The 12,753-nt window shown below is 30.4% G+C and overlaps 2 protein-coding genes across 2 annotated transcripts; one reads left to right on the top strand and one right to left on the bottom strand.

The window, feature by feature from the left end:
• On the top strand, positions 1–603 carry LOC109155370 (nuclear transcription factor Y subunit B-5-like). The gene has a single exon (XM_019303051.1). The coding sequence runs from the start codon at positions 103–105 to the stop codon at positions 481–483; it is 381 nt and encodes a 126-aa protein (XP_019158596.1). The 5' UTR covers positions 1–102; the 3' UTR covers positions 484–603.
• Positions 604–11,325: 10,722 nt separating this feature from the next.
• Positions 11,326–11,854, bottom strand: LOC109155369 (nuclear transcription factor Y subunit B-5-like). The gene has a single exon (XM_019303050.1). The coding sequence runs from the start codon at positions 11,829–11,831 to the stop codon at positions 11,442–11,444; it is 390 nt and encodes a 129-aa protein (XP_019158595.1). The 5' UTR covers positions 11,832–11,854; the 3' UTR covers positions 11,326–11,441.
• Between the last annotated feature and the right edge of the window lie 899 nt (positions 11,855–12,753).

The following is a 12,753-nucleotide window of genomic DNA, read 5'->3' as shown; positions in this document are numbered from 1 at the left end:
CCCTAGTTATGTAAAGTGAGGCTCTAAATTAAGAGCGAGCAGTGCAACGTGTCTGCTTTAGAGAACATCACCGCATCGTCTTCATCATCAAATACACCCAGAATGGATGATCAACAAGACAAATTGCTGCCAATAGCCAACGTGGGGAGAATCATGAAGAAGATATTACCACCGACCGCCAAAATCTCGAAAGAAGCTAAGGAAAGAATGCAAGAATGCGCGTCGGAGTTCATAAGCTTCGTCACCGGGGAAGCCTCCGACAAGTGCCACAAGGAGAACCGGAAGACAGTGAACGGCGACGACATCTGCTGGGCTCTCAGCTCTCTAGGGTTCGACGTTTACGCCGAGGCCATGACCAGGTATCTTCATAAGTTCCGGGAGTACGAGAGGCAAAGGGCCAATCAAACCATGGGCGGCGCCGCCTCCAGCAACGACGAAGATGGATCGGATAAGCAAACCGCCGGCGAAACCGCGTATATCTGAGAAATGCTTTCTTGGGTTTTTCCTTTACTGTAAGTTCAGATTTACAGAATCCAAAATACTTTTCTTTTCTGAGATGCCTAAGTTAGGTTTGGGATTTAACTGTACTATCTTCTTCCTTGAGTTTGTATTTGAAAACTCGAAAAATGATTTTTGAAAATCATTTTTCGAGTTTTCATAGTTTGGGATTTAATTGTACTATCTTCTTCTTTTAGAGTGTGGTTGTAACCCAAACAGAATTTTGAAAATCATTTTTGGGGTTTTCACTATTTGGGATTTAGTTAGTTGTCTTTTTTTCTTTAGGTTACAGAACCCAAATTCAGATTTGGTGATAATCTTTCTACATGTATACCTACCTTCTTGATCTTAAACACCATTTATGTTGAATCTGGCTTATTAATCACTTTGTCATTCAAATGGAAATTTGAGGAATCTTTGTGATTTGGTTCTAGCTAGTTTGAATCTTCAGAATAGTATGGTAAACATTCAGGAATTTTTAATTTTTTTTTAAATAATCTTTTCAGGGAAGGTATTAGCTTTGAATTTCTTTGAATGAACTGTTTTTGTTAATAGCATTATTAGCCACTTTAATTTGTCCTTGATTACTATAGAATCTTTATATCCTATCATTCAATGAATTGAAGTGAGAATTAAGGATATATACCTACATAGAAAATGTTATTTGCATCGAAGTTTTTAAAATAAAGTCTTATTATTTAATGTGATTTTTTACACTATCATTATTTTCCATATAACAGTGTACGACTTTGGTGTAATAAATTGCATTGCCATATGTATACACACTGCTAATCTGCTATGTGTAGTACAATTAGCCCTATCCAGATAGGATTAAGAAAGCTTAACTGAATTTGTTGTAAATAATAGCCGTATATGATGTAAGAACTGTTTGTTTCTTGGAGCACATTGTATTGTATTTTATGTATATATCCATCAAATATTCAGCAGAAGCTAAAGCTTAAATCAGTCAATCAAACCCTCCAATCATGTGTGTGTATATATATATATATATATATATATATATATAGTGTATTAAAAATTATTTAGAATAAACTAGATTTATTGGTGTGAGTAGCGGTGCACTCTTATCGCTTCATAAATGTCGGTAGTTCAAGACCCTCTCTTGTATGAAAAATCAATATATATGCTTAGAGGATCGGTTTATGTATGGTAAGTGCTTAAAAGTGCGAAATATATATAGTTAGGGCCAACTCAAGACACCTCGTAGTCTAACTAATAAAACTTATTAAGAATAAGGGTTATATATGGGTTTTATGAAGAGTTCATAATTTAGTCCTTCAAAATTATGTGTGCTCCATTATTTTTGTCTTGTAATCTTGAATTATTCAAAATGTATTTTGTAATTAGATTATTGATTTAGTAATCCGTTTTCATGTCTTTCGTAAATTTTATGAATGATCACTACTGGAAATTATGAAATTTCCGACCACCTGAAAGTGATCTTAAATCAAGTCAAAAGTCTTGTTCCGATCACTTTTGGCATCCGGAAAAACCTTTGTTGCTATTTCCGACCATTTTTTGGTATCAACTTGATTTAAGATCACTTTCAGGTGGTCGCAAATTCCATAATTTCCACTAGTGGATTAAATTGTACATAAGTTAATATATGTAAGTCTATAATAATCCATAGTATAGGTTTGAGTACAAGATTATAGATTATCCACAATTCATGCATAACAATAACAACGCGTTGGTTCGCGTATTATATTTTTTCTATTTATTTGATTCTATGAGGAATGTATATGACGTTTAATTTTTTTAATATGATTTTTTATTTACTAGAATATAATTCTTATTCTATTATTTGCCTATCCAATTCCTTATGAAATAGCATTTCTATTCTCTTAAAATTGATTCCGTGAACCAAACATGTTGTAAATTAAATTGTTGTCATGATCAATTAGAACTAACATTTTGTTGTTCATTAGACATTAATCAATACCACATGGTGCATATTTACAACTAGTATACAATATATAAGGGGCAATTTCACTCAAGTTGGTCAAGCTATTGGTTTGGTAAATACACATTTTAAATTTCGACTCCTTGTGTGAGCTGCTTATTGACCTTTTTGGTTTGAGCCGGTCAACTATAGCCATGGACGGAGCTAGCCTGGGGGCAGTCCCCACCTCTTTATATATATATGTATATATATATATATATATATATATATATATATATATATATATATATATATATATATATATATATATATATATATATATAGCATTAAATGTTACATAAAATTTATATTTATGTTTAATTTATTAATTGTTTGAGTAGTTTAGTTGGTTGAACTTTAAATTTGATTTTAATAAAAAGTATATGGTCATGGGTTCAAAACTCATTAACAATACTTGTTTATTTTTATCTCTTTTATTCCTTTTTAAGATAAATTAAATATTTTGTTAGTGTACTTTTATCAGTTTTATGAACCATTTAATTAATGTAGTACACAAGTTTATATTATACTTCATATAAATTTATTTGAATTAATTTACTAGTTGATCTACTTCAATTCATTACTCTACTTCATTGTATTCAAATTAATTTAGAAAAACTTAAAGTTGATCTAACTAAAAAAAAATAAAAAAAAATTAAAAGTATTTATGAATATAGTGTTATTCAAAAAAATTTATCTAATGGATTATGTTTCATATTTTGTCATAAATATTTTCACATTTTCACCCCACACAAGTATATTTTTGGCTCTGACTCTAACTATCGTGTAATCTATAAAAATATTCTATTGTAATTTATAAAGTATTTTGTATTTTAACCTTATTATGCCGGTTTGGTATTTTGTAATAAATATTTCTATCGCCATTTAAATTTCGCCCCCACTCAATTAATTTTCTGACTCCGTCCCTGACTATAGCCGCTAGACTGGTTTATTTCATTGTGATTCTTTGCCAAGTAGGGTCACAATGCAAGATTTCCCTCGTCACCGAAAAAATAAAATAAAATAAAATAAAATAAAAGTCATGATTTATAATCATAAATTTTGAAACATATATTAGCTACTAGTCTATATATGCATATCAGATATCATCTTTGAGCTCTGCTTGAACCCTTTCTTGGTCACACATACAAACCCATATTACATAATAATAATAATCAAAAGAATTAATGTAAGAATATTAATAAGTATAGAGGGCGCAAGTAGACTTGTTAAGGTTTTTTCAAAACTTATTTGAGAATTAAGTAAATCAAACTCAAGTATCTGATCGAATACAATAGTTAATTTTTGAACAATACCAATTATAATGGTTATGTTGAAATATTTACTAAATAGTGAATAAAAACTTTGTGAGAGCTTCATGTACAGCTGAGAGAAATATTCTATAGCACACTAGCATATATATTTTGTAAGTATGAAAATAATTAAAAAAATATAAAGATGTGGAAGAAAATACAGTTTAGTGCATAAAGTAAAGATGAGATAAAGTAATAATAATTAATAGTGGTTCAAGGATTTTTTTTTTTTTTTTTCTCACTAAGAGCTAATTTTTGTCCACAAACTATGTGCTTTTGGAAAAGTCTACTACTTTGCAAGTAATGCCGATATTTGATGTATGCTATGTGAGCAATATGCTATCTTCAAAGCTATATTCTACACCTTCAACTTGTACGTGTTAGTTGCATGTTCAACTCACTCTATTTGAAGATTTATGTTATATGCACTTACGAAATTTGACTTGTATAATTTTTGAAAGGTATTAATTTTAAGAGTTTTAAATTCTAACCCAAATTGTGCATTGCATCATAAAAATCTAAACTACACCTATTCATAATAATTAATTAGAATTAATTTCACTTTTGGTGCATAATTTTAAATTTTTTCAGTTTTGATGCATAACTTAGTGTGTGTTTTTTTTTTTTTTTTTAATTTATCAATTTTGGTCATTTTAACCAAATTAGTTGCGAAATGTTGTTAGATTTTATACTTTTAGGGATGAAATCGCCATCCCAAGGAAAGATCTTCAATATCTAAACAAAAGTGAAATCATATTAAGAGAAAGAGAAGAGTTTTTAATTTGTCAATCGTCGACGCTATAAATCTCATAGATATGTGTTTAGTCTCTGCCTGTTTTCCCCATTGCTCTCATCAATCAAACAATCTTATAAATTTGATTTTACAGTGATTTTGTTTAGATATTGAAGATCTTTTTTTTGGAATGACAATTTTACCCCTAAAAATATAAAACCTAGCAACATTTTGCAGCACATTTGACCGGAAGGACCAAAACTAAAAAAAAAAAAAAAAAAAAAAAAAAAAAAAAAAAAAAAACTCCAAGTTAAGCACCAAAATTAAAAAAAAAAAAATTAAAGTTATGCGGCTCGCACCAAAAGTGATATAAGACTTCAAAAGTCGTGAGACAAAAGTGAAATCAATTTTAATTAATTACATATGAGTGAAGTTTACACAATATATATGTACTTTTGAATAATAGAAATAGGTTTCTCTTGTCTTAAAAAAAAATAAAAAGAATTAATTCCCCTTTTCATCTACCAATTCAATTAGTAGTTTCGTTTTTCATGTGAAGTTATAAAACCAACTATTGAAAGTTGGACAAAATTTGACATTTCAATATTTTTCTAATAAAAGTTTTATTTTTATTTTACCAATTTTAATACTTGAGAGATCATTCTAATTTATTTCGGAACTCAGTGGGCAAGGTGGTGAAAAGTTTTTTTTTTTTATTTTTTTTTTTTAAAAAAAAAAGAAAAAAGAAAAAGGAATTGTCTCCTAAAATTGTATATATTTACAGGCTAGCTTGTCTGTTAGCTTCGTTAGCCCGTCACCCATGACATCATACGCAACCCCCTACGTACTTAAAAATAAGATTATTAAAAATAGAAAATCTCCCACCACCAAGTAATTTAATAATTTAGTTCCATCCATTATTATATATTGGAATAAAACCAATAAATATGGCATTATTTTGTTGCACCCTTTTCTTGCATCTTCTCCCCATATTCCGTGACAGAAAGCTTGAAGCTAGAGAGTTTTCAGCCTTTTGATGTAGGGTTTCGCCTTCCAACGGGAACTCTGCTCTAGGACGATATTGGAGAAGTGGTCCCTATTTCAATTCCCTTTTCCTTTTGAAACCCTACTCACTTTCTTAAGCCCTAGCTACCAACTATATTGGTCCAATCAACTCAAAATCTAGCCACCCTATAGCCAATCCTTATACCATAGATCAGGGTTCACACGACACTATGAACGATCCTAGTTCATGTGCATGTATTTTGTGTTTGTTACTTTTCGTGTCTTGCGTTATGAAATTCTGTACTTTAAGAATATGAATTTTGTACCTGAAACAATTTTGTAATTGTGTCTTATGTTATGAATTTATGTATCTGATCTTGTGCTGTGAAATTCTGTTCCTATGAACACAGATTATGTACCAAAATCATATTTGAAAAATAAGTAAATATATAACCTGTGTATGTGTGTTGTGTTATGATTTTTTGTGTTTTGTGTTATGAAATTTTGTACGGAGTATGAATTCTGTACCTTGTCTTTTCAATCCAGGTGGGTCCATAATGCTATGCTATTTGTCTTGTGTTATGATTTTTTACATTTTGTGTTATGAAACTATGTATCTTATGAGTATGAATTTTGTAACTTGTTCCAATTAAGGATTCATAATGTTATGTGGAGCTTGTGTTGGGCGTCGGCCGGGTTGGCCGAGTTCAGTCCCTGCTCGATTCGAGACGTGACGTTGTGGCTTACCATGGAGAGATGTGGTTAAATGGTTAATGTCCACCTACCTATCACCAATTGATTTTAAGTAGGATATGACAACCAGGTACCATAGAACTCTGTGGTTAAGCGTGTTTGACTTCCGGCCGGCAATCCCGGGATGGGTGACCCCCTGGGAAGTAAGTATAGTGCAACGCTTAGATCCAACAATTGGTATCAGAGCCGAATCCAGTCACAGGTGGGATGTGGGCGTAGGTCGGGCCAAGTCCAATCCAAGGAGAAGCATAGTGCAGCGCTGAGATCCAACAGCTTGATCCATGCTATAAATTTCCCCCGTATAGCTACTAGCTACTTTATATAGGTAATTCTTATAAGAGTAATAAGACAAGCATATATGTATGTCTATTGAAGAAATCAGTAGGTCAGAAGCAATATTTTGGAGTGACATAAATCTATAATTTATGCTAAAATTAAAGGTTATAAATTTGATTTTTAACTTCATAATTAAATGTACAAAATAAAAAGTGAAACAATCATTGTGTCACACATCATATATTTTATATATAAGAAAATATCTATGAAGCAATTAGTATGTCACGCACTGTTATATTGACTATAAAGCTAATTAAATGCAATTTGTGCTGATGATATATTGATAAAGAAAATTAAATGAAGACGCTCTGTTCACTTTAATTTAAAGCTTAGGAACATAAAAGTTAAATTTAAAGAAACAAGTTTCATATCTATTTTGAGTACTAGTAGTTTCATATCTATTTTAATTTGCCTTCAATTTTTCAAGTGAAATGAGTTAAATATCTACTAAATATAAAAAAAAAAAAAAAAAAAAAAGAAATCAACGTTAGTAAGGTTCTAACTGGAATAAAAAATGTGCTGGTGTAATTGTTTGTTTTCATTAGTTCTACCTTTTTTTAATTTTTTTTTGTACAATCATAATGTCTTATCAAGCTTGTTAATACAACAGATGGAGTAGCATGAAATCAATATACCACCAGTCCATCACAAATTTCTTTTACAAGTGTAAGGGCAAATTTGGGGGTTAATGACAATTAATTCCTAATTGGAATAAGGTTCAAATTGGCCACTGAACGTAACCTGAAAATGCAATTAGGCCACTGGACGAAAAAAAAGTGCAATTAGGCCACTGAACACTCCAAAAATGTGCAATTTCACCTGATAGCAGGTTACCCTCAATTTTAGCAGGTTATCTGCTTACGTGGCAGCTGAGTTGGTATTTTTAATAAATTTTAATTAATTTTTAATAAATTTTAATAATAACTTTTTATTAAATTTTTTTTAAAAAAAATAAAAACGACTTTATTTTATTTTGTATTTAATTTTTTCCAATTTTTTATAAAATTATTATTAAAATTAATTATTAAAAATTATTTAAAAATTATTAAAAATGCCAACTAAGCTGCCATGTAAGCAGGTAACCTGCTAAAATTGATGGTAACCTGCTATCCGGTAAAATTGCATACGTTTGGAGAGTTTAGTGGCCTAATTGCACATTTTTTGAGTGTTCAATGGCCTAATTGCACTTTTTTTTTTTTTTTTTTTTTTTCGTTCAGTGGCCTAATTGCATTTTCATGTTACGTCCAGTGGCCAATTTGAACCTTATTCCTTCCTAATTTATTGTTTGTCTTTCATCTCTCCACCTAGATGCATGTCCATTATTTTTTTTTTTAAATGAACATTGCAATTATTACTTATATTCTCTAAATATTTGGTAATTTAATAGGTTTATAATAAAGTAAACAAATTAAATTGACTTTATTGTTAATTGGTCGATTATCATAACATATATTTACATTATTTAATTGAGTTAGTATCTGTCATTGTTGTAAAATTAATTGAAATTGTCAATATATCAAAGAAAATTTTATGTATTGATTAATCAACACTTATATAATAAATATATATAAACAATCATGTATTGGCCAAGCACCTTGTGCTCAGATAGCACCCGAGTTGGACTCCCATATGGGAGGTTGTGAATTTGAGCTTCAGCATGCAGAGGCGTGTCATAATTGCTCGATGTGCATACTTATAACTAGTAATATAATAAAAATGATTAGTATGAAGCTCACTTGAGATAAATACAGTTGTTTATATAATCTTTTATAAGTCTCTAAATTTATAATAAAACATTTTCCCAAAGTGACTTACAAATTAAACTCACCTTTGCTATACTTAACAACTTATTGTCCGGCCTATACAAAGCCATGATGTACTTGACTAGCATGGTTATATGATATAAGAAACCATGCATTCTCCTCAACATTCTTTACATGTAGTTTGAATACAGTATATGAGGAATCTATACTACTAATGTTAAATCTTGGTACACTGACAAATGAGGATATTTGCATAATCAAGTAAAGCTGTTTTGGGAAGTGTAAAATCTGAATTTAATTATTGGCAAGTTACACACTTACGCATAATGGATGGTTAACTAAAAGTCTATACTTGTTAAATCTTATATATATTGCAAGTTGTATTGTTCGAATTTGTTTCCCTCCAATGAGTTTACAAATTACAAGTAAATTCCCTGAAACTTTTACAAAGTCAATACCTTTCCAATGACTCCAATAGTTTCGAGTTGATCTAGATCTATTCAATAGTTTCTAGTTGGAGGAAAAATGGTTGATATATAAAACGTTACGTTGTATATCTCTACACAGTGTTGTAGAAAGAAGCCAGGGATCGAAGTATCAAACTCGTAGACTCCTGAGAAAACCTAAACAAGCTTAGTGCTAGCTTTGTGATCAGGGCATGCACATGTTTGATTTAACCTGTATTTTTATGTGATTGAAAAAAAATGCTAGTGAATTTCCTCAAGTGAAAAAAAAAATTAGAGTGGAGTAGCAGAATTAAATCATCATTCAACCATTCTAAACTGTTCTATCTCATCTTTACTTAACACACTTTATTTTCTTGCACATCTTTAAATTGCTTAACTATTTTCATACATACAAAATGTATTAGTGTGCTCTAGAATATCTCTTTGATCGGTGAATTAAACTCTCATAAAGATTTTTTTTGGCTATATAGTTAAGATTTCAATATAACCTTTATAGATATTACTGTTGAAAAATTAGCTATTGTAGTCAAACACTTGAAGTTGATTTACCTAATTGTCGAACAAGTTTGAAAGCCTTAATAAATTTATTTACCCCTCTAAACTTATTATTACTCACTGAAACCATCATTAACTCTTTTGATTATTATGCATTGGTTTATGTGTGATGACCAAGAAAGTATTTAAGCAGAGCTCAAAGGAGATAGAGTTTATGATTATAAATTATGATTTATATTGTATAATTGAAATGGATTTATTTATTTTATCGGGTTAAATAATTTTTAAAATGCTAGCTCAATACGATCATATTAAACCATGTAAAAAAATTGAATTATTTTAATTCAATGGTCAGATTGGAAACCATAAGCATATAGGCATTATATATATAAACTGCGATAATCACGCTTCTTCACATTAATTATTGGACGGACTAACAATAGCTGCTTAGTGTCTAAGTTTATAGCTAAGTTTACATATTTGGGATGCTTGATAAATAACTGTTAACTGATTGGATTGATAAGTTTCACTAGTTGATGACATTAACTGATTGTAGAAAGATGTTTGATAAATTAGATAGCTGATTACATGCAAAGATTTTTTTAAAAAGCTGATCGAAAAAATTGCTTTGAGCAACTTTTTACATTTTAACGTTTTGAAACAATAAGCTATTACAAAAAACTGTTTAATCAAACATTGTTTAACCAAGTCAAATAGGTAATAATGATCAAATAAGCTAAAATTGACTGATAAGCTAACTATATTACCAAACAAGGTATTTTGTATTGCGGAAATCTCGTAATTTAACTGCATAAACATGTATTTTAGAATTTAGATAGAAAATTTTAAATTCAATTCACATCTTTTTATAAACGTACAAAAAAAAAAAAAAAAGAGCATTCTAGTAAGGCCTCGCTATATGCGCATTTGTTTCGTAATAAGTAAAAATAAATGTGATACTTATTAAAGCAAAAATAAATCTAAAAGTTTTAGGATAAACATGTGACTTTAAGACAGTTGCATACCCAAAGTCAACGATCAAACTCTTGATGTTTGGTTAAATTACGAAACACATGAAAATGGATTACTAAATCAATAATCTAATTACAAAACACATTTTCAACCATTCTAGCGGGAATAATTTTGAAGGACTAAATTAGTGGGAATAATTTTGAAGGACTAATTAAATTATTCCCGGTGGTGGAGGCTTAGATAGATGTTTAGGACTAAAAATGTTTGAGAAAGTAAAGTACAAATACTATCTTGTAAAAAAATCATAAATATTTCAAAAAAAAAATTATTACCTGCTTATAAAACTTCTATCTAACCCTTATTCTAAATAAATTTTTATTTTTATTTTTAGCAATTTGAGTTTCTGTTGTGCATAATTGGAGGGTTTGACAGACTGATTTATGCTTTAGGTTCAGATGATCGAATATTTCAAGGATATATGTTATACAATACAATGTGCTCCAACAGGCAAATTAAACAATAATTCTTACATTCTAATGTTCTATAGGGCTATTATTTATAACAAATTTAATTAAATTTTCTTAATCGTATCCAGGTAGGGTTAACTACACATAGCAGTGTGTGTATATGACAATTTAATGCAATTTACACCAAAGTCGTACACCATATCATTAACTCATTACTAATAAATATGAAAAATAATGATAAGTGTAAAAAATCGCATTAAATAATAAAAGTTTATTTTAAAAACTTAAATGCAAACAACACTTTCTCTGTGGGTACCATCATAAATCTAGCTAAGATTTTCTGCAGAATGTTACCAAACTTTTCTGAAGATTCCTCGAATTTCCATTTCAATGACGACGTGATTAATAAGCTAGATTGAATAAATTAAATGGTGTTTAAGATCAAGAAGGCCAGGAAAGCATAAATGTAGAGAGATTATATTATCACCATTCACCAAATCTGAATTTGGGTTCTGTAATCTGAATCTATGGAAGAAGACAATACAGCTAAATCCCAAACAGTAAAAATCCAAAAAATAATTTTCAGAAATCATTTTTCGATTTTCAATCACACTCTAAAAGGAAAATCCCAAACCTAACTTACAGTAAAGGAAGAACCAAAAAAAGAAAGAATTTTTCAGATATACGCTGTTTCGCCGGCGGTTTGGTTATCCGGTGGGGATCCATCTTCGTCGTTGCTGGCCGCGCCGCCGCCCATGGTTTGATTATTTGCCCTTTGCCTCTCGTACTCCCGGAACTTATGAAGATATCTGGTCATGGCCTCGGCGTAGACGTCGAACCCTATCGAGCTCAGAGCCCAGCAGATGTCGTCGCCGTTCACTGTCTTCCGGTTCTCCTTGTGGCACTTGTCGGAGGCTTCCCCGGTGACGAAGCTTATGAACTCCGACGCGCATTCTTGCATTCTTTCCTTGCCTTCTTTCGAGATTTTAGCGGTCGGTGGTAATATCTTCTTCATGATTCTCCCCACGTTGGCTATTGGCAGCAATTTGTCTTGTTGATCATCCATTCTCTGTGTAACTGATAGTGAAGACGATGCCGTGATGTTCTCTAGAGCAGACACGTTGCACTGCTTGCTCTTAATTTAGAAGCCTCGCTTTATATAACTAGGTCAGCTCAGTTTCATTAAGAATAAGAATCTTGCTATAATGATAGAGATTTTTATTTATAAAGGTAAGAAACATAATTTTAAAAGACATTTGACAGATGAAGATAGAAGTTTAGAAGATCTAGAAAATCTCTATAACTGAGGTAATTGAGTTTAAATCCATTTAGATTTCAAGTTATTGTATTCTATGACAAAAATAAAAATATAATTAAAATTTTTTGTCCAAATATAATGCACAAAAATTTAACAAAGAATACAATTCAAAAGTTTATTTAAGCCATTTTTCGTTAATATTTAAATATAAAATTTCGATGTCAATTTCTTTCTAAAATTTTATTTTCAATCGCATCAATTAAGACCAATATATATATGAATTCAAAAAAATAATAATAGTTATCAATTATAAAAAATAATAGATTATATCTAAAATATTTTTTTTTAAAAAATTAGGGGCCCTGTGCGGTCGGCCTGGCCAAGATCGGCCCAACTAGGATCTAAGTGACTCCCACATATTGTGTTTGGTAAAGTTATATTTTGTTAAGAATAAGTGTAAATAGATTTTGACAATTGAAATGTAATCACGAGATTGGTTCTGTGGGCGGGATGAGAGATTGGCCGGCTATACGCCGTACCCAATGTGTTAATTCACACTATGGTGAAGCCCGACTTCGCCCATGAGTAAAGAGAAAGAAAGCGAGTCAAGAGACTCAAGAGAAAGAAAGTGAGTCATTGAGACTCAAAGAAAAGAAAAGCAAAGAAAGTCATTTATGACAACAAGAAACCTCCAAAGAAAAGTATTCTTTTTGAAAGAGCGTGAAAGTAT

The sequence above is a fragment of the Ipomoea nil genome, unplaced genomic scaffold (genome assembly GCF_001879475.1).
Source record: "Ipomoea nil cultivar Tokyo-kokei standard unplaced genomic scaffold, Asagao_1.1 scaffold2701, whole genome shotgun sequence".
Taxonomy (NCBI): domain Eukaryota; kingdom Viridiplantae; phylum Streptophyta; class Magnoliopsida; order Solanales; family Convolvulaceae; genus Ipomoea; species Ipomoea nil.
This window is presented reverse-complemented; position numbering and strand designations above follow the sequence as displayed.

Coding starts and splice junctions, on each gene's coding strand:
- LOC109155370 (XM_019303051.1), top strand. CDS start 103: ATGGATGATCAACAAGACAAATTGCTGCCAATAGCCAACGTGGGGAGA.
- LOC109155369 (XM_019303050.1), bottom strand. CDS start 11,831: ATGGATGATCAACAAGACAAATTGCTGCCAATAGCCAACGTGGGGAGA.